Source organism: Haliotis cracherodii, unplaced genomic scaffold (genome assembly GCF_022045235.1).
Source record: "Haliotis cracherodii isolate W230 unplaced genomic scaffold, xgHalCrac1.p SCAF_12, whole genome shotgun sequence".
Classification (NCBI taxonomy): Eukaryota; Metazoa; Mollusca; class Gastropoda; order Lepetellida; family Haliotidae; genus Haliotis; species Haliotis cracherodii.
The window spans coordinates 20,939,285-20,960,552 of NW_027266267.1; the positions used below are offsets into that span (position 1 = coordinate 20,939,285).

The 21,268-nt window shown below is 39.6% G+C and overlaps 1 protein-coding gene across 2 annotated transcripts in view; it reads left to right on the forward strand.

Annotated features, from left to right (window-relative positions):
• Positions 1–252: 252 nt before the first annotated feature.
• Positions 253–21,268, forward strand: part of LOC139458244 (cystathionine beta-synthase-like) — a 36,937-nt gene continuing 15,921 nt past the window's right edge. For both annotated transcript variants that reach the window (XM_071239612.1, XM_071239613.1), the window contains exons 1-9: positions 253–347; positions 4,348–4,472; positions 12,355–12,461; positions 14,567–14,701; positions 16,775–16,854; positions 17,855–17,989; positions 19,270–19,339; positions 20,336–20,427; positions 20,843–20,968. In XM_071239612.1, coding sequence (XP_071095713.1) covers positions 4,360–4,472; positions 12,355–12,461; positions 14,567–14,701; positions 16,775–16,854; positions 17,855–17,989; positions 19,270–19,339; positions 20,336–20,427; positions 20,843–20,968 — 858 coding nt within the window. In that variant the 5' untranslated portion in view covers positions 253–347; positions 4,348–4,359. The remainder of the gene's footprint in view (positions 348–4,347; positions 4,473–12,354; positions 12,462–14,566; positions 14,702–16,774; positions 16,855–17,854; positions 17,990–19,269; positions 19,340–20,335; positions 20,428–20,842; positions 20,969–21,268) is intronic.

Here is a 21,268-nt window from a genome sequence, read left to right on the forward strand (position 1 = left end):
GAACTCGTAATAGACTGGCCCATACAGTGTACGTCTTACGGGTTTAAATACATCACTGTGACTCTATCACCGATTGGCAACTTTGTTTACATAACCAATAAAGCCTAGGCATCGGAATTCATCATATAATTCACAAAACAAGTTAATATTTACTGATGTCGCGATGATTACAAAGCGACCTTGACCTATCACCCCTACCTTTGTAAATAGGATCATCCATGTCAGCCAATCAGATAGCGCCTCTGTGGAGGAGTGTCCATGTTTGCTATTTTGTTCAACCACCATAGAGTGACACGTCCTTTACTCGTTGCTTGTTAACGGTGAAAGTTACCCCGACAGTCCGACAAGTGAGTATTGCTCGCATGTAGATTGAGCTGAATCAACCAAGAAAGCGTTACACATCGATGTCATTCGATGACATGATTTTATTCCTTCCTTTCTCACTAACAATCATTGATTGTCAATTGATATTTCATTCGACTTCCATGGCGTCTGCACTCGTTGATAAACAGATGACGCAACGCAAGATCGTTCGGTCTAGTCACAGAACAAGTACACATTCAACTTTGAGTTTCTGGTAGTTAGATCAACACTGACACGAGTAAAAATTAATTTCTCCCGGAACCACATTATGATATGTGTATATTGTCAGTGTCTTATTTACAAGTTATCTTAGATGAAAGACGTACCAACACTGCATATAAATCGATGCATTTAGAGCATGCAGATCTCTCGTTGAATACATTATTTGTTAGAATGTAAACACAGACCTATAGGCTCAAAGTCTTACCACGGACCTATATAACCGGTTATACAAGTCCGTGGTCTTACTTACAACCTGAGTTTTCTCGAGACTCAAAAATTATTTTTAAGAGGTATTACAGGAAATATAATATATGTGAAGGGAGCCTATATAGAATATGTTCACCACTTTTTTCTTTCAAAGGTCCGGGAGTAAGGATAGAGTTTTTGGTAACTTGGGCAGGGACTAGTCCAAATTTACTACCTGGGTACCCAAATCCCTATTACTCGACCCGACCCTACCTGGGTAACCAATTTTGGTGTCAAGAGATAGGTACAAAATGTCAAATTGAGAATAGTTTGACACTAGCCTGGCAAAATGTATTTGGATACACGTATAAAACAATGTGGTCATGCATACACTGAAGTTAACTGAAGTTTTAGCTTTGTTTCAAACATATGTAAGGAATGTGTTCATAGTCATGAAGAAAAGCGAACATTAGAGACTTAAATTTGTTGTGTAATTATGTAGTTGTAGTGATTTTTTGCCATGAAATAATATATCACTTGACTAACCACGGGTCCGAGTGGTCCTGTGGTTACCCGGGTCCTACTCAGTACTCACCCGACCCAAGTACCCGAGTTACCCGTCCCAGCCCTATTGATAACCTGCCCTCACTAACCCTAAGGATTGTAGATATATGTATTGTATGTATACGATACACAAATATGTATTATGTACCTGTATATGTAATTAACTTCATATGTTCCTTCCTTTTATGATGCTCTTGGGTGGTGAATAGATTCCATAATTGCACCCTGTAAAGTAATGAAATGACATAGTGTACTGTTTTGTTAGATTTTATATATATATTTTTTGTCAAGAATATCGTAGGATGAATATTATCGTGCTTCTCGTGGGATGCAATATATATTTTCTTTGCATCCATTCTATGCATTTGTGTACACATACTGGATAATAATCAGGCGTTTATCAATCTTTATTTCACATACTGAAGAGGCCACAGGCCTATAGTACAATTTTAAGAATATACAATTTTATACCATTTATGTACATATCTCACCAAATCACCTCACGTCATTCCACCTCGCATCTCAACGCAGTCGCATAATTTCACACATACAGTACAAGGCCATACCCTGTAATTTCATAATTTCTATTTACCATATCACAACTTGTTATATCATACAACATATTCTATAACATCATATCATATTGTATCATTATTATAAGATCATACTATTTAGTATTATTTCATATACCATTATCATATCATAACATACCATACATACCATCGTACCATATATCACACCTATATTATATCACATTTCAACATGTCATATCACACAACACATTAGCAATTTCATAGCTTGTCCCATCATATCTTATCATATCATACCATATAATGCCATGTCATTCCATGCCAATTTATTTCATATCAATCAATCAATATTTATTCAACACTGGAAGACCGCAAGCCATATAATATGTACACTAAAAAACAGTATTTACACAATTTCTATAATACACATAACATATTGCATCATATCCCCTCATGTATCATATCACACCACAACACTTATCATATCATATCACATCATGTCATGTCACATCATATCATTTCATATACATATAACTATACTAAACCATTTGTAATATCACGTCCCACAATATCATATGACAGCCTAGTAGCTTAATACCTTTTCTAACTCTTTTGTTTGTAGTTAATTCAGATGGCAAATATCTATATATATGTACTTAATGTATATACACAATAGTTTCCTAATCAGGCGTTATTGGTATTGCAACTGATCACTAAGCAGATCCTACCACAACTAAGGGACGTAACTCTGCACAGAGAATTATGACATCCAGTTGTCAAGGATAATAATAAGGCAGTATTTGTATTGCAACCGATCACTAAGCAGATCCTACTACAACTAAGGGACGTAACTCTGCACAGAGGATTGCAGCCTCCAACTGAGCTATATGTGTGTCCTTGTTTAGAAAGACGTGTGTACTGTGTCGTGTGCTTGCAAAGAGATCAGTACTTCAACCTCTACTGAAACACACACACTAGGGCTGCGATGGCTAACTCGGGTCTGGTGGGTACTGAGTAAGACCCGGCTACCCGCAGGACTACCCAGACATGTGGTTAGTCACGTGATATATTGTTTCAATGACAAAATTTCACAGTGACTCCATGGTTACGCTACTAGTCACCAATGGTCCCAGGGCAGTTGGGTAGCCTAGTGGTTAAGGCGTTCACTCGTCACGCCGAAGACCCAGGTTCGATTCCTGACATGCGAACAATGTATGAAGACCATTTCTGGGCCCCCTCCGTGATATTGCTGGAGTATTGCGAAAAGCGGTTGGTTGGATTGTTGTTTAACGCCGCACTCAGCAATATTCCAGCTATATGATGGCGTACTGTAAATAATCAAGTCTCGGCCAGACAATCCAGTGATTAATATCATGAACATCAATCCAAGCAATTGGGATCGATTACATGCATCAACCAAGTCAGCGAGCCTGACCACCCTATCCCGTTAGTCGCCTTTTACGACAAGCATAGTCACCTTTTACGGCAATCATGGGTTGCTGAAGACCTGTTCTACCCCGGAATCTAGCGGCTTTAACCATACTCACTAATGGTCGCTTTTCTTTTCTGAGGGACAATGCACGTATTCCTTCTCATTCATTCTGAGTTTTATATATTTGATTTGGCAGGGTCAGTTAATAGGGTGTCGGGTACCCATGTAGTTAATGTGGACTCAATCCCTGCCCTAAGACTTGCAGTTGTCAGTAGCGGGTGGTCAGACTCGCTGCCTCGGTTGATGCATGCCATCATATCCCAAATGCGTGGATCAATGCTCATCATGTCAATCACTGGATTGTCTCGTCCAGACTCGATTATTTACAGACCGCCGTCATATTGCTGGAATATTGCTGAGTGCGGCGTTAAACAACAAACCAAACCAACCTAATCGTTTATCGATAACAACAATTTTCATTCAGTTCGGATTTCCCACGCTAATCTCGAGTCGTAGTGGAACGAAACAAAGACTGTTCCAAGATTCAAAGCAAACTGACACAGTATTGGCAAGTCTCTTGTACAACTACATACCTTTCAATCAAATCGATCTTCTTCCCGCGTGTAGTTGCTCCACGGCATCGCAACTCTGTCTTCAGCTTCTCAACTGTCAAACCGCTGTAGTGCGACATGTTTACATTAGCAACACTTCCGGGACGGAAATTCCGACGCGCCACCTGGCGGATTAGTGTACCGGTGTTTGCCATTGGGTGGACAGATGCTCATGATATTGATCACTGGATTGTCTGGTTTAGACTTACAGATTGCTGTTATATAGCTGGAATATTGCTGAGTGCGGCGTTAAACTACAAAACAACAAAAAACAAACTTGTTTTGAGTATATAGATCACGCCCTAACTATTGTGATACATTTTGCCCCCTCAGGATTTTGTGTATTATCTCAGCCCCATATTGCGCTAATACTTGAACTCCTTTCTTGTTTTAGTTGTTTAGTTAACTAATAACTAATATACACATTGTTTTCTTCCAGGATCCTGCTACAATGACAGACAACGGCCTAGTAGCGAGTCCATACCGGTGCTGGAGGCGTCCAGACTTGCCCAGCAAGTGCACCTATGGCTCAAGCAAAGATTCCCCTCACATGCATCGCAAATGGTGAGGCTTGCTCTGATAATGACTGTCAAGCTACAAGATGACATTAATTCTAAGGCAGCTCTGTATTACCGGTATATCAGTAAATTGAGGTTCATTCTTTCCACGATGCATAACAATATCATGTTTTAATGCCCCGTATATCAGTGATTTCAAATCACAGTTTTTATCGGGTGTTTAATGTAATACACTTGCCAAAAACATGTACCGTTTTCGACGCAATGAGCGCCCCGCTAACAAGCGCCCACGGCGGTATTTGCTGATATAATGGCTAGTGAACAATCCCAATTGGCAACCCTTCCGATTGATCAATGTTCACAAGACTTATTTATTCGCGTACAATACGCACTCGTGTGTTAAATGCACCCTTTATTATGGGCAATTAAATTCAAGAAAAATATATCTGTCGTACATAAACATTTTAGGCTGTCAGCATAAACCACGAAATTTATCTTTCAACTCTGTTTTTTTCACCAAAATAATATTCTAATAAGAGCCCCCTATTACTAATTTTGAGAGCGCCCTGAATACGGTACCTTCGAAATGTTTCGTGAATCCAAAGTGCAGTCAACACTGTCCTCGAGCGTGCATCCTTGCCTAGTTATTGAATGAGTAAACATTATGCTGTTCCAGCATCTTGTTTTGTTCCATTTATGGACTTATGGACAATTTCCTGAATTCAAAATTTTGAATCACTGTATTCCAGGGCGCTCTCAAAATTAGAAACAGGGTAGTCTGTCTTACAGACCCTGATACATTTATATCAACTACAGCCCATGCAAGTCTATAATGTTTGGCAAGTCTAGATTACTGCAGTATGAAGAGAATCACTGGGCTCCCTTTTTATTAGATTTTTATTTTCTGTATGATATGTTCATTTCAGAGACTATATGTTAGTCTAGAAACAGGGGCTCTTATTAGAATATTATCTTGGTGAAAAAACGAGAGTTGAAAGATACATTTTGTGGTTTATGCTGACAGCCTGAAATGTTTATGTACGAGAGATATGTTTTTCAGGAATTTAATTGCCCATAATCTAGGGTGCATATAACACACGAGTGCGTGTTATACGCGAATAAATAAGTCTTGTGTACATTGATCAATCGGAAGGGGTGCTAATTGGGATTGTTCACGAGCCAATACCATAGCAAATGTCGCCGTGGGCGCTTATTAGAGCAGGGCGCTTATTACATCGTATACGGTATACAATATTTTGCGATATGTATGACAATACGGCCTTGTGCATTATAAAATATTGGGATGCACTTTAAACATCCAACACCCATCCCTAATTAATTCCTCGGGAAAGATAACCCATAATTCCATGTTTCCAGTCGGTTATTCGTTCTTACCCAAATTTACTGCAATTGTCTCTTGGTTTCATCCCTAGCCATCTCTGAAATCTTTAATTAATGTTTCCCTATGCAAATGTAAACAAACGACCTTTTCACGGCACATCGGATTGTGAAAATAGCTTGCTGTTACAATTCAATTTTGTATATTTGTATAACTTACACTTATACAAAAAAAAAAAAAAACCTTAAAAACGTGTTGCATTTAATAATTACTTTAACAATTGATAGTTATTAATTTTAGAAGCCAACATCGGCTCAGTGAGCCAATTGTAAAATTTTCAAGATGAATAAGTTGAAACCAGACATTCATATCACCACTGCAGGGGGGCACGGGTGGCCCAGTCGTCTAGGGTGCCGCGTTTCGCTGTGCAGAGTTGCGTCCCTTGGGCACACCAGAAATCTATGATTGTGGGTTCGAATCCTGGTTCGCCCCGATTATGTTTCTAGGTTTGTCAGCACCATACCCGTGCCCGTGGGTTTCACTGAAGTGGTAAACGTCTGAGCCATGCATCACTTGGGGTTTTCCTCTCACATTAAGCTGACACGCCATGATATAACTGGAATACTGTTAAAAGCGACGATAAGCCCAACTCACTCACTTACTATCACCAGTGCATGCCATACAGTGTCTCGTTTCAAGTTCATGAAGTATTCCGTTGTATAAATAGGATGGCATGCCATACAGTGTCTCGTTTCAAGTTTGTGAAGTATTCCATTGTATAAATAGGACGGCATGCCATACAGTGTCTCGTTTCAAGTTCATGAAGTATTCTGTTGTATAAATAGGACGGCATGCCATACAGTGTCTCTTTCAAGTTCATGAAGTATTCCGTTGTATAGATAGGATGGCATGCCATACAGTGTCTTGTTTCAAGTTCATGAAGTATTCCATTGTATTAATAGGATGACATGCCATACAGTGTCTTGTTTCCAGTTCATGAAGTTTTCCATTGTATAAATAGGATGGCATGCCATACAGTGTCTTGTTTCAAATTCATGAAGTATTCCATTGTATAAATAGGATGACATGCCATACAGTGTCTTGTTTCAAGTTCGTGAAGTATTCCATTGTATAAATAGGATGGCATGCCATACAGTGTCTCGTTTCAAGTTCATGAAGTATTCCATTGTATAAATAGGATGGCATGCCATACAGTGTCTCGTTTCAAGTTCATGAAGTATTCCGTTGTATAGATAGGATGGCATGCCATACAGTGTCTTGTTTTAAATTCATGAAGTATTCCATTGTATAAATAGGATGACATGCCATACAGTGTCTTGTTTCAAGTTCGTGAAGTATTCCATTGTATAAATAGGATGACATGCCATACAGTGTCTTGTTTCAAGTTCATGAAGTATTCCATTGTATAAATAGGACAGCATGCCATACAGTCTCTTGTTTCAAGTTCCTAATGTATTCCATTGCATAAATAGGATGACATGCCACACAGTGTCTTGTCTTTAGTTCATGAAGTATTCCATTATCCTCACATGAACTTGAAAAGTTGTTTTTTTTAAACTAAAGATTATTTAAAAACAAGACAGATAATATAATCATAAATCCTAAACTATCGTTGATAGCAATAGTTATTTGAATACTTTTTCATCTGTTCTTAATTATTGACCATAAAAAAATTTGATATCGATCGTCACAGAAAGCAAAATGGCGGTCAATCAAGATTCAATATACGACTAGCTACTGAAAACAATAAAATCTGCAAATCCTCGTTGTATGTCAACCAAGTGAAAGTCGTTAGCCACGACTTACAAAATGATCATTCAGACTTTGAGGGTTTGGCAGATCCGCTCGACTGATCTGCATCGGTCGACTGGCTGTCGTCACGCTTTCGCTTCTTGTCTGAGGTTACGTATCGTAGCTTTGTGAGGATAATGAGGTACATCGATGATGCAAGGTATTTATGTACAGTTGTAAACACATTTTACTCAAATTAACAAGATGTTTTCAGTAATAAATCCTCGATTAATCAGTGTCAACTCAGTTTATTGCCTATTACAGTGATTGACCGATTGGACTATCATTCTAGGTACGATGTATTTACAGCAATCAAAACAAACAAAGCTTGTCAGTGTAGATAATCTTCATTGTGTTACAACTGCAGACAGAAATTGCTCAGTCCTAACTGTTGATCATGCCCAGTCAAAATTTAAGAATGTCCAGACAATACTTTTTGGACAATAATTTAAATGTCTGGTAAGCAATATTTTAAACCGGACATTTGAGATTCCCAATCGGACATGTCCGGCGCATATGACGGTTTCCGGACCCCTGTGCCATACAGTGTCTCGTTTCAAGTTTGTGAAGTATTCCATGGTATAAATAGGATGGCATGCCATACAGTGTCTCGTTTCGAGTTTGTGAAGTATTCCATGGTATAAATAGGATTGCATGCCATACAGTGTCTCGTTTCAAGTTCATGAAGTATTCCATTGTATAAATAGGATGACATGCCATACAGTGTCTCGTTTCAAGTTTGTGAAGTATTCCATTGTATAAATAGGATGGCATGCCATACAGTGTCTCGTTTCAAGTTTGTGAAGTATTCCATTGTATAAATAGGATGGCATGCCATACAGTGTCTCGTTTCAAGTTCATTAAGTATTCCATTGTATAAATAGAATGGCATGCCATACAGTGTCTTGTTTCAAGTTCATGAAGTATTCCATTGTATAAATAGGATGACATGCCATACAGTGCCGCCATACAGTGTCTTGTTTCAAGTTCGTGAAGTATTCCATTGTATAAATAGGATGGCATGCCATACAGTGTCTCGTTTCAAGTTCATGAAGTATTCCATTGTATAAATAGGATGACATGCCATACAGTGTCTCGTTTCAAGTTTGTGAAGTATTCCATTGTATAAATAGGATGACATGCCATACAGTGTCTTGTTTCAAGTTCATGAAGTAATCAATTGTATAAATAGGATGACATGCCATACATTGTCTCGTTTCAAGTTCATGAAGTATTCCATTGTATAAATAGGATGACATGCCATACATTGTCTCGTTTCAAGTTCATGAAGTATTGCGTTGTATAAATAGGAGGACATGCCATACAGTGCCGCCATACAGTGTCTTGTTTCAAGTTCATGAAGTATTCCATTGTATAAATAGGATGGCATGCCATACAGTGTCTCGTTTCAAGTTCATGAAGTATTCCATGGTATAAATAGGATGGCATGCCATACAGTGTCTCGTTTAGAGTTTGTGAAGTATTCCATGGTATAAATAGGATGGCATGCCATACAGTGTCTCGTTTCAAGTTCATGAAGTATTCCATTGTATAAATAGGATGACATGCCATACAGTGTCTCGTTTCAAGTTTGTGAAGTATTCCATGGTATAAATAGGATGGCATGCCATACAGTGTCTCGTTTCAAGTTCATGAAGTATTCCATTGTATAAATAGGATGACATGCCATACAGTGTCTCGTTTCGAGTTTGTGAAGTATTCCATGGTATAAATAGGATGGCATGCCATACAGTGTCTCGTTTCAAGTTCATGAAGTATTCCATTGTATAAATAGGATGACATGCCATACAGTGTCTCGTTTCAAGTTTGTGAAGTATTCCATTGTATAAATAGGATGGCATGCCATACAGTGTCTCGTTTCAAGTTCATTAAGTATTCCATTGTATAAATAGGATGACTTGCCATACAGTGCCGCCATACAGTGTCTTGTTTCAAGTTCGTGAGGTATTCCATTGTATAAATAGGATGACATGCCATACAGTGTCTCGTTTCAAGTTTGTGAAGTATTCCGTTGTATAAATAGGAGGACATGCCATACAGTGCCGCCATACAGTGTCTTGTTTCAAGTTCATGAAGTATTCCATTGTATAAATAGGATGACATGCCATACAGTGTCTCGTTTCAAGTTCATGAAGTATTCCATGGTATAAATAGGATGGCATGCCATACAGTGTCTCGTTTAGAGTTTGTGAAGTATTCCATGGTATAAATAGGATGGCATGCCATACAGTGTCTCGTTTCAAGTTCATGAAGTATTCCATTGTATAAATAGGATGACATGCCATACAGTGTCTCGTTTCAAGTTTGTGAAGTATTCCATGGTATAAATAGGATGGCATGCCATACAGTGTCTCGTTTCAAGTTCGTGAAGTATTCCATTGTATAAATAGGATGACATGCCATACAGTGTCTCGTTTCGAGTTTGTGAAGTATTCCATGGTATAAATAGGATGGCATGCCATACAGTGTCTCGTTTCAAGTTCATGAAGTATTCCATTGTATAAATAGGATGACATGCCATACAGTGTCTCGTTTCAAGTTTGTGAAGTATTCCATTGTATAAATAGGATGGCATGCCATACAGTGTCTCGTTTCAAGTTCATTAAGTATTCCATTGTATAAATAGGATGACTTGCCATACAGTGCCGCCATACAGTGTCTTGTTTCAAGTTCGTGAGGTATTCCATTGTATAAATAGGATGACATGCCATACAGTGTCTCGTTTCAAGTTTGTGAAGTATTCCATTGTATAAATAGGATGACTTGCCATACAGTGTCTTGTTTCAAGTTCATGAAGTATTCCATTGTATAAATAGGATGACATGCCATACATTGTCTCGTTTCAAGTTCATGAAGTATTCCATTGTATAAATAGGATGACATGCCATACATTGTCTCGTTTCAAGTTCATGAAGTATTCCGTTGTATAAATAGGATGACATGCCATACAGTGCCGCCATACAGTGTCTCGTTTCAAGTTCATGAAGTATTCCATTGTATAAATAGGATGGCATGCCATACAGTGTCTCGTTTCAAGTTCATGAAGTATTCCATTGTATAAATAGGATGGCATGCCATACAGTGTCTCGTTTCAAGTTCATGAAGTATTCCATTGTATAAATAGGATGACATGCCATACATTGTCTCGTTTCAAGTTCATGAAGTATTCCGTTGTATAGATAGGATGACATGCCATACAGTGCCGCCATACTGAATCTTGTTTCAAGTTCATGAAGTATTCCATTGTATAAATAGGATGACATGCCATACAGTGTCTCGTTTCAAGTTCATGAAGTATTCCATTGTATAAATAGGATGACATGCTATACAGTGTCTCGTTTCAAGTTCATGAAGTATTCCATTGTATAAATAGGATGACTTGCCATACAGTGCCGCCATACAGTGTCTTGTTTCAAGTTCATGAAGTATTCCATTGTATAAATAGGATGACATGCCATACAGTGTCTCGTTTCAAGTTTGTGAAGTATTCCATGGTATAAATAGGATGGCATGCCATACAGTGTCTCGTTTCAAGTTCATGAAGTATTCCATTGTATAAATAGGATGACATGCCATACAGTGTCTTGTGGCAAGTTCATGAAGTATTCCATTGTATAAATAGGATGACATGCCATACAGTGTCTCGTTTCAAGTTCATTAAGTATTCCATTGTATAAATAGGATGGCATGCCATACAGTGTCTCGTTTCAAGTTCATGAAGTATTCCATTGTATAAATAGGACGGCATGCCATACAGTGTCTCGTTTCAAGTTTGTGAAGTATTCCATTGTATAAATAGGATGACATGCCATACATTGTCTTGTCTTTAGTTCATGAAGTATTCCATTGTATAAATAGGATGACATGCCATACAGTGTCTTGTTTCAAGTTCATGAAGTATTCCATTGTATAAATAGGATGGCATGCCATACAGTGTCTTGTTTCAAGTTTGTGAAGTATTCCATTGTATAAATAGGATGACATGCCATACAGTGTCTTGTCTTTAGTTCATGAAGTATTCCATTGTATGAATAGGATGACATGCCATACAGTGTCTTGTTTCAAGTTCATGAAGTATTCCATTGTATAAATAGGATGGCATGCCATACAGTGTGTCGTTTTAAGTTCGTGAAGTATTCCATTGTATAAATAGGATGACATGCCATACAGTGTCTTGTCTTTAGTTCATGAAGTATTCCGTTGTATAAATAGGATGACATGCCATACAGTGTCTCGTCTCAAGTTCATGAAGTATAAATAGGATGGCATGCCATACAGTGTCTTGTCTTTAGTTCATGAAGTATTCCATTGTATAAATAGCATGGCATGCCATACATTGTCTCGTTTCAAGTTCATGAAGTATTCCGTTGTATAAATAGGATGACATGCCATACAGTGTCTCGTTTCAAGTTCATGAAGTATTCCATTGTATAAATAGGATGACATACAGTGCCGCCATACAGTGGCCTCAACAGACCAGATACACTTGCAATGGACTACTCAAACAATGTACTACATTAACCAGTTCACTTTGTTATGGCCCATAGTTGAAAGTTGTTCAGATGTAGAACATTTTGACCAGCCCTCAACTATTTCATTCCTTGTTACACATGATACATTAATCAAAATATCTATATTATTTATTCTCATTCAAAATTGATCATTTGTGAGCTGAACATTTATAAATTTTCCCAACCATTTTACATCTTTCAATAAATCCCCCACTTCGGTGTAAAAGAATCGCTGATTGTTTCAGTGTTGAGAAGCCCAAGATCATGGAGACAATCCTGGACAACATCGGACAGACGCCGCTCGTCAAGGTCAACCGCATCACCAAGAAGGACGACATCAAGTGTCAACTCTGTGAGTGACGTCTACAATACACTTCAACACCGACAACCTTGCCAGATACCCCCCAGAATGAGAGGTTGACAGTAGTAATTGATAGGCAAAACAGAGCTCCAGATAAGCTTTTGGTGTTGTGGGTATTTTACCCATGCATTTTAAAATCATAGGGTATCAGTAATTCTATCTAGGTATTCAAATTTCTGTTACCCACTAGTTTTTACACATGTGGGTATCTAAGTTAAATATTTAAAAACCCTATTCATCTAGTCCCTGCAAACTGGTGTCGTTTGGGTTTGAGAGCTTTATAGGACTCAAAAATACCACGATACTTCCACAAGAAAGTGTGATGGCAAATGATCATGATGTAACTGTCATCATGGAGTTTGGCAAGGTTGACGGAATGCCCGTTTATAATTTCAAAATAAGTTGCTGATTTGCTAATCTAATAAGCAGGGTTACTTCACAATATTTTGATGATACGCACAAGTTTTATTTTTGTAGCGTATCTGTAATGATTTTATTTTACTGCATATTTCTGCATTTCTGATGCGTATTTTACCCAGATACGCAGAGCTCTGGCAATACTTTTTTCATTCTGACAACTCACACTGAAACTGAAACACCGTCAAGATGAACTTCATAAAGAATGCACGCAGGGCAAGAAATCCAAATAACTTTGAAATAAATATCATTGAAATTTTTCATTTATTTCCCCAACCCAGATTTTTCACACTAAAATCTGTTACCACGCACTATACTCGAGTTATTGAAGGGCGGAAAAGCGAGGGAACACTATATTTGCCATGAAAGTGACACTTGAATTTATTCCAATTGTTCATACATCCATCACCTCAGATATGAGGTGGGCGTGACCAAAATGCAAATGTCCCTTTGGCAAAAAAATATTTCCGGATCACAGAGACAGATAGTTGACCCCAGTCCGCAGCAAATGTCAGTAAAAATTCCCAAAATGGGATAAGCCAATTCCTAATTCATGTTATTTTGGTAGTAGGTTTTACCGTAATGCCAGTATACTGCAATACGCTTTACAAACGATTCTTATTTCAATAAAAAAAATTGGTTCCGGTGTTTTGAGTGAAACATATATAACACGTTTTGTTATTGACCTAAAATCTAGACAGAAATTCATTCACAAGTGATGTTTACCCTCAAATTTATTGAGTGAGTGTGTTGGGTTTAACGGCGCTTTTAACAGTATTCCAGTCATAGCTTAATGTGGGCGGGAAGCCGAAGTGATGCAGGTCTCGGATGTTTACCACTTAGATGAAACCCATGAGTACGGGTATGGTGCTGACAAACCTAGAAACATAATCAGAGCGAACTGGGATTCGAACCCACAATCATAGGTTTCTGGCGTGCCCAAGGGATGCAACTCTGCACAGCGAATTGGACACCTTGGACGACTGGGCCACCTGTGCCCCCTCAAATTAATTGAAAGTGGTGTTATCTCTACTGTATCCGTGACTACAAAATGGTGGCGACTGACCATCCTGTCTTTGACATTGTCGTGTTAGAATCTGGATGTCAATCACTGCCAAACACTTCAGCTCCAAATATTTGGCAATACATATGACAATACTGTCAGGCTTAATAAAGGATTTTGAAAATATAATGTGAGGGCAGGCGGTGCTTTTTTGTTTGTTTTTGTTTTTGTTGTTGTTGTTGTTGTTGTTGTTCAAACTAGTATGTAACCAAATAAACAGTTGTGTCCAATCAACCTGGGAAAGGGCTTCCCCACATAAATGTATTGCTTGAGTAAAATACTGGAATACAATATTGGACTATCGTTGGACTTGGATTTTTCAATTTATTTTTTGAATTTGAAATAAAAATGAAACGTGAGATAAACTTTATGATGATGTAAAATGTATTCCTTGACGGGTAAAATACTGGAATACAGTATTTGACTACATTGGATTTGGATTTTTAATTATTTTTTTTTAAATGAAACATATGATGATGCGGGGGGTGCCTGAGAACAAAGACTGATTTGTTTAAGTCTAATACATACATAATGAATAATTCTGAAAAATCACAATATACAGTAAATAGTCCTTGATCCCAGTCACATGGTGTTTGAATGTATATTTTGTGTGCAGTGGTCAAGTGTGAGTTCTTCAACGCTGGCGGGAGTGTGAAGGACAGGATCGGTCTGCGGATGATCTTGGATGCCGAGGAGAAGGGACATCTGAAACCTGGAGATGTCCTCATTGAACCCACCTCCGGAAACACAGGTAGGTCAGACAGTCACATCGAACCCACCTCTGGAAACACAAGTAGGTCAGACAGTCACATCGAACCCACCTCTGGAAACACAGGTAGGTCAGACAGTCACATCGAACCCACCTCCGGAAACACAGGTAGGTCAGACAGTCACATCGAACCCACATCCCGAAACACAGGTAGGTCAGACAGTCACATCGAACCCACCTCCGGAAACACAGGTAGGTCAGTCAGTCACATGGAACCCACCTCCGGAAACACAGGTAGGTCAGTCAGTCTCATCGAACCCACCTCCGGAAACACAGGTAGGTCAGTCAGTCACATGGAATCCCCCTCCGGAAACACAGGTAGGTCAGTCAGTCTCATCGAACCCACCTCCGGAAACACAGGTAGGTCAGACAGTCACATCGAACCCACCTCCGGAAACACAGGTAGGTCAGTCAGTCACATGGAATCCCCCTCCGGAAACACAGGTAGGTCAGTCAGTCACATGGAACCCACCTCCGGAAACACAGGTAGGTCAGACAGTCACATCGAACCCACCTCCGGAAACACAGGTAGGTCAGTCAGTCACATGGAACCCACCTCCGGAAACACAGGTAGGTCAGTCAGTCTCATCGAACCCACCTCCGGAAACACAGGTAGGTCAGTCAGTCACATGGAACCCACCTCCGGAAACACAGGTAGGTCAGACAGTTACACTGAACCCACCTCTGGAAACACAGGTAGGTCAGACAGTCACATCGAACCCACCTCCGGAAACACAGGTAGGTGAGTCAGTCACATGGAACCCATCCGTCACACTGAGCATATCTCTGGTTGCCACTGACAACTGTCACACAATATCACAACACAGGAACCACTTTTTCGCATGATTCTGCAATAATACCGCACTCAAGGGTTTGGCATTCCTTGTCTTGAGTCCCGCTGGCAAGGTTGAAATCATAATGGCAATGATAAATATACTTTTACTCAAATAACCTTGGCAAATACAGTAAACGACGGTTATAACGAACACGCTTATAAAGAAGTAACGGATATAACGAACTAACTTTTTAACGAATTATGGTTATAATGAACTAAAATTAGTAGTCCCTTTGAGTTCGTTATAACCGTTGTTTACTGAACATGGAAAATGAACATAGGTTTTGAAAATGCTTAATGCAAAGCACAATTCACAAAATAAACTTGGGAATTCAGAAATTAAAAGGGGTGAAAATAAAAATGATTTGAAATTTTCCAACCTAGGTTAACACTTAAGGCTCCTGGAAGTGACACAGTAGACAGATGTGGGCTGCTAGACACAGTAAAACATCAGTCACACAGACAATGCGACCGCGGTGCAGCCTCCTGGCGACCAAAATATTTGACAATCGCAATAAGGTTTCAGGGGTCGCTAGAAAGTTTCACTGAGGTCAGACGGGTCTGCAAAACCTATTTGATCGCAACCAGTCATTTTGAACATGCACAAAAGACTGGCTGCGACCGATTTTGTCGCTCGGAGGTTTGATTGATCTCCTAGAGGTCCCCAAGTGGTGTTTTTTTAATCGCAGATTGGTTTCCGCTGTGTGGGGACCGGTTTCTTCTACACAAGAGTGTTGCCTCTTTGCAACCTAGTGGCGACCTATCGGTGATTGATCAGTGATGAGGCGGTGATCGACCAGTGCTTCATCGGTGACAACTTGCAAAGAAATGATTTAATTAAAAATAGCACCCTTTTTTTATGCGCATTATGTTTTGATCGGTGATCGATCGACAACTAGTCACCGACCAGTCCCCGTTCAGTTGCAAAAAGTCACTGAAGATTTGCTGACCAGTCACCGATCGGTCTCAACCAGGTGCAAACATTTTGCCGCATCTGCGGTGAACAGTTGCCGATCACTCACTGACAAGCTGTAAACCTATCGCTGATTGATCGGTGATGATACCCTCATTCTAAAATATGGGCAGAAGTAGTTGCACCGGTCTCAGCGATCGCCAGTCGGTCGCAAAGGAAATCAGTCACCAAGAGGTTGCATCGCGGTCGCATTGTCTGTGTGACTGTAGCTTTACTGGCACTGACTGAATGCTGGTTCTCTCTGCAGGTATTGGTATCGCCCTGGCGGCGGCAGTGAAAGGCTACCGCTGCATCATTGTGATGCCGGAGAAGATGAGCATGGAGAAGGTAACACACGTTGATGTACAGTGATGGGTAGATATGCTGTTCCTCTCTCACAATACTGACATCTTGGCATATTGTCCTTGGGATATATTGACTCTGGGATATATTGAGTCTGGGATATATTGACACTGGGATATATTGACTCTGGGATATATTGACACTGGGATATATTGATTCTGGGATATATTGACTCTGGGATATATTGACTCTGGGATATATTGACGCTGGGATATATTGACTCTGGGATATATTGACACTGGGATATATTGACTCTGGGATATATTGACTCTGGGATATATTGACACTGGGATATATTGAGTCTGGGATATATTGACACTGGGATATATTGACTCTGGGATATATTGACACTGAGATATACTGACAGCATGACATATTGTCCTTGTGATATATTGACACTGAGATATACTGACATCATGACATATTGTCCTTGTGATATATTGACACTGAGATATACTTACATCATGATATATTGTCCTTGTGATATATTGACACTGGGATATATTGACACTGAGATATACAGACATCATGATATATTGACAAAGATCTTCTGACACTGAGATATATTGACACTGAGATTTACTGAAACTGAGATATTCTGACACTGATATATATTGAAACTGAGATATACTGACATCATGATGTATTGACACAGATCTTCTAACACTGAGATTTACTGAAACTGAGATATTCTGACACTGAGATATATTAACACTGGTCGATACTGACACTAATATATATTGACATTTAAATGAATTGACAATGACATTAGAACTTGACATTATTGACATGTACTGAGATCGACATATACATTGAGATATAGTAATGAGAATATGAAACATGTTTTATCGCAATATCACAGACAGGCTCTTCGCAGTGTAGACTTGTCAGGATAATTTAAACATTTGAAACTGTATCCCCTACATCTGATTATGAAGTAACGCTGTAAGCTTAAACCTGTGTCTATATGTGGTGATGTGTGCAGGTGGACGTGTTGCGAGCTCTGGGCGCGGAGATTGTTCGGACCCCGACCAGTGCTGCCTTCGACTCCCCCGAGTCCCACATCGGGGTGGCCCGCCGTCTGATGGAGGAGATCCCCAACTCCCACATCTTGGATCAGGTACAAGGATCTCCGAGATAAACTATCACTCCAGTATTGAACACACATCTTCCCGAGGCAAGAAAGTTAACTGACTATAAAAGTCCAGTTTCCACCCTTCCCGGGTTCGATTCCAACATGGGTACGATGTGTGAAGCACATTTCTGGTGTCCCCCGCCGTGATATTGCTGGAATATTGCTAAAAGCAGCATAAAATGAAACTCACTCTCTCACTCGCTCTAACTTGGATGGCGGGAATATTGCTGTGAACGTTGTTAAACAACAACCAAACATCTAACTTGGATGTAATGTTAAAGGGATAGCCATTAGGCTTAAAATTTTTTTTTAAAATATTAATAGTCTTGGTTCTCAGGCACCGCCTGCATCATCATAAAGTCTGCCGCATGTTTCGTATTTATTTCCATTTAAAAAAAAAAATAATCCTAATACTTAAAAACAATGCAATCCAATGTAGCATGCAGTTACTTCCCTTTACATTCACACAGTCTCACTGTGCATCATGTGTTATGGTAATGGCAGCAATAGAAGTTTGTATGCTTGTTTATGTAGGGAAGCCCTTTCCCAGGTTGATGGTACACAACTGTTTATTTGTTTAAATACTAGTTTGAACAAGAAAAAAAAAGCACTGCCCTCCCGCACTATATTTTCAAAATTCATTGCCTGAGAATTTATGCTTTTATTTTAAGGTTTTGATTTGTTTGTCAAAGGCCCAGGTTGGGTGTGTCCTCCTGCTAGGATATGGTTGGAAAAAAATCATAAAACCCTACTGACACTGATATGCTTTTTGTTTTGTAAATAATCGGATCTGGACCAGACAATCTTGTGATTGACATCATGAGCATCGATCCACGCAATTGGGATACGATCACATGCATCAACCAAGTCAGCGAGCCTGACCACCCGATCCTGTTAGTCGTCTTTTACGACAAGCATAGTTGCCTATTACGACAAGCATGGGTTGCTGAAGACTTATTCTACTCTGATATGCACAAATTTATGTGTAGAATTGAAACAAAACAAATTCATTGCATCATGAAGGACTTACAATATTAATCATTGTACCAAATTCTGGACAAGAAGTATAAAGGTTGTGAAACTAAAATTATTAATTATTATTATTAATATTAAGTTAAGATCTTTTCATGAACTGACAGGACCATATTTCCTGTGACAACTCTTGAAGTTAATGATTAGGGGTTCCCCTGACCCCTAGTTTTGTATGTCAAGGTTAAACCCATCCAAGTAGCCTTGACCTTGTGAATATTCTTGATGTGTTTCAGTACCGGAATGCTAGCAACCCCCTGGCTCACTACGACGGAACTGCAGAGGAGATCCTCAACTCCTGTGATGGTGAGACTATTTCTTCTTCATCATCTCGTGAGAACAGTGTAAAGACTTGATGAGACTTGAACTGATACCTCAATGTGACCTCAATGTGTGAAGGGGGCACGGGTGGCCCAGTCGTCTAAGGCACCGCGATTCGCTGTTCAGAGTTGCGTCCCTTGGGCACGCCAGAAACCTATGATTGTGGGTTCGAAATCCCGGTTCGCCCCGATTATGTTTCTAGGTTTGTCAGCACCATACCCGTGCTCGTGGGTTTCACCGAAGTGGTAAACGTCTGAGACCTGCATCACTTCGGGCTTTCCTCCCACATTAAGCTGAGACGCCGGGATATAACTGGAATACTGTTAAAAGCGGCGTTAAACCCAACTCACTCACTCACTCACTCAATGTGTGAATCAATGGATGGTCCAAATATTTGCAAGGGTCACAATGCAGGGGTTTAGACTAAAAAAAATAATAGTCTTGGTTCTCAGGCATCGCACGCATCATCATAAAGTTCACCGCACGTTTCGTTTTTATTTCCATTTTATAATATTTTTTTTTTTAAATCCTTAAATTGAAGACGGTAGTCTAATACTGTATTCCAGTATTTTACTCATCAAGGAATACATTTATGTAGGGAGGCCCTTTCCCAGGTTGGTTTTGTTGATTGTACATAATTGGTTATATACTAGTTTGAACACACCCCACACACCCCACACACACCCCCCAAAAAAAGTTGTGTTATGTGTTCACAGAGGTAAAAACATAGTGTTATTTGTCTGAGAACGGGGCCAAACAAGAGGAAGAGGTTTCAGTGCTTAGTTTCACATGAATGTATTGAATGTTGTCAAAATGCAATGTTAAGATAACTCTGAATAAGAGAAAATATAAATATGGAAATATTTTTTCACCACTTTTTACAATTTGGCTGACAGTGGCATTTGGAATCAAAGTTAAGACCGTGTGACTGTTACACTGTTGGGCAGTGTTGACGGGCTTGGCCCATCTCTCTTGTTTCAGACAAGCTGGATATGCTGGTGCTGGGTGCAGGTACGGGGGGCACGTTGACGGGCGTCGCCAGGAAGATTAAGGAGCGGTGCCCCAACTGTAAGGTGAGAAAGGAAATGAGGGTTAGGGAGGAATAAATGACAATATTTTGCTGACCATTAACATTAATATTGAACTTTTATGTAAAGGTCCACCAAGATGTTGTCTGTAGAAAGTGGAAGAGATTCAGGTAACACTTTCATAGAAAGGATAGCAGGGATGGTCAGGAAACCCTTTCAAAGAAAGGATAGCAGGGATGGTTAGGAAACCCTTTCATTGAAAGGATAGCAGGGATGGTTAGGAAACCCTTTCATAGAAAGGATAGCAGGGATGGTTAGGAAACCCTTTCATAGAAAGGATAGCAGGGATGGTTAGGAAACCCTTTCATAGAAAGGATAGCAGGGATGGTTAGGAAACCCTTTCATAGAAAGGGATGGTCAGGAAGAACAAAGGTGATTGTTTTCATTGTGTTTTGCGCAGATCATTGGGGTGGATCCCGAGGGCTCCATCATTGCGGAGCCAGAGGAGCTGAACAAAACGGACAAGACATTCTACGAGGTGGAGGGCATCGGCTACGACTTCCTGCCTACCGTGTGTGAGAGGAAGGTGGGTGCAGACAACAAACACATCACTTCCATCAAAAACATCTTCCCAAGGCAAGAGAATTAACTGAATTAATTTAAAAGTCCAGTTTCCACCTTTGCTGAACTAGGCTGGTGTTATGGAGTTACATTTTGGCTGGACTAATGAGTCTATGCATAGTCCAATCAAAATCGCGCAGCTAAATCGAAATCCAGTTCGTAAACTGTCATGCAGATTTCGGTCGATTGCAGGATTTGTGAAGCACGTGCACCGCTAACTCGTTATCAACAGATATTTTCCAAATATTTTCATGTTTTTAAACAA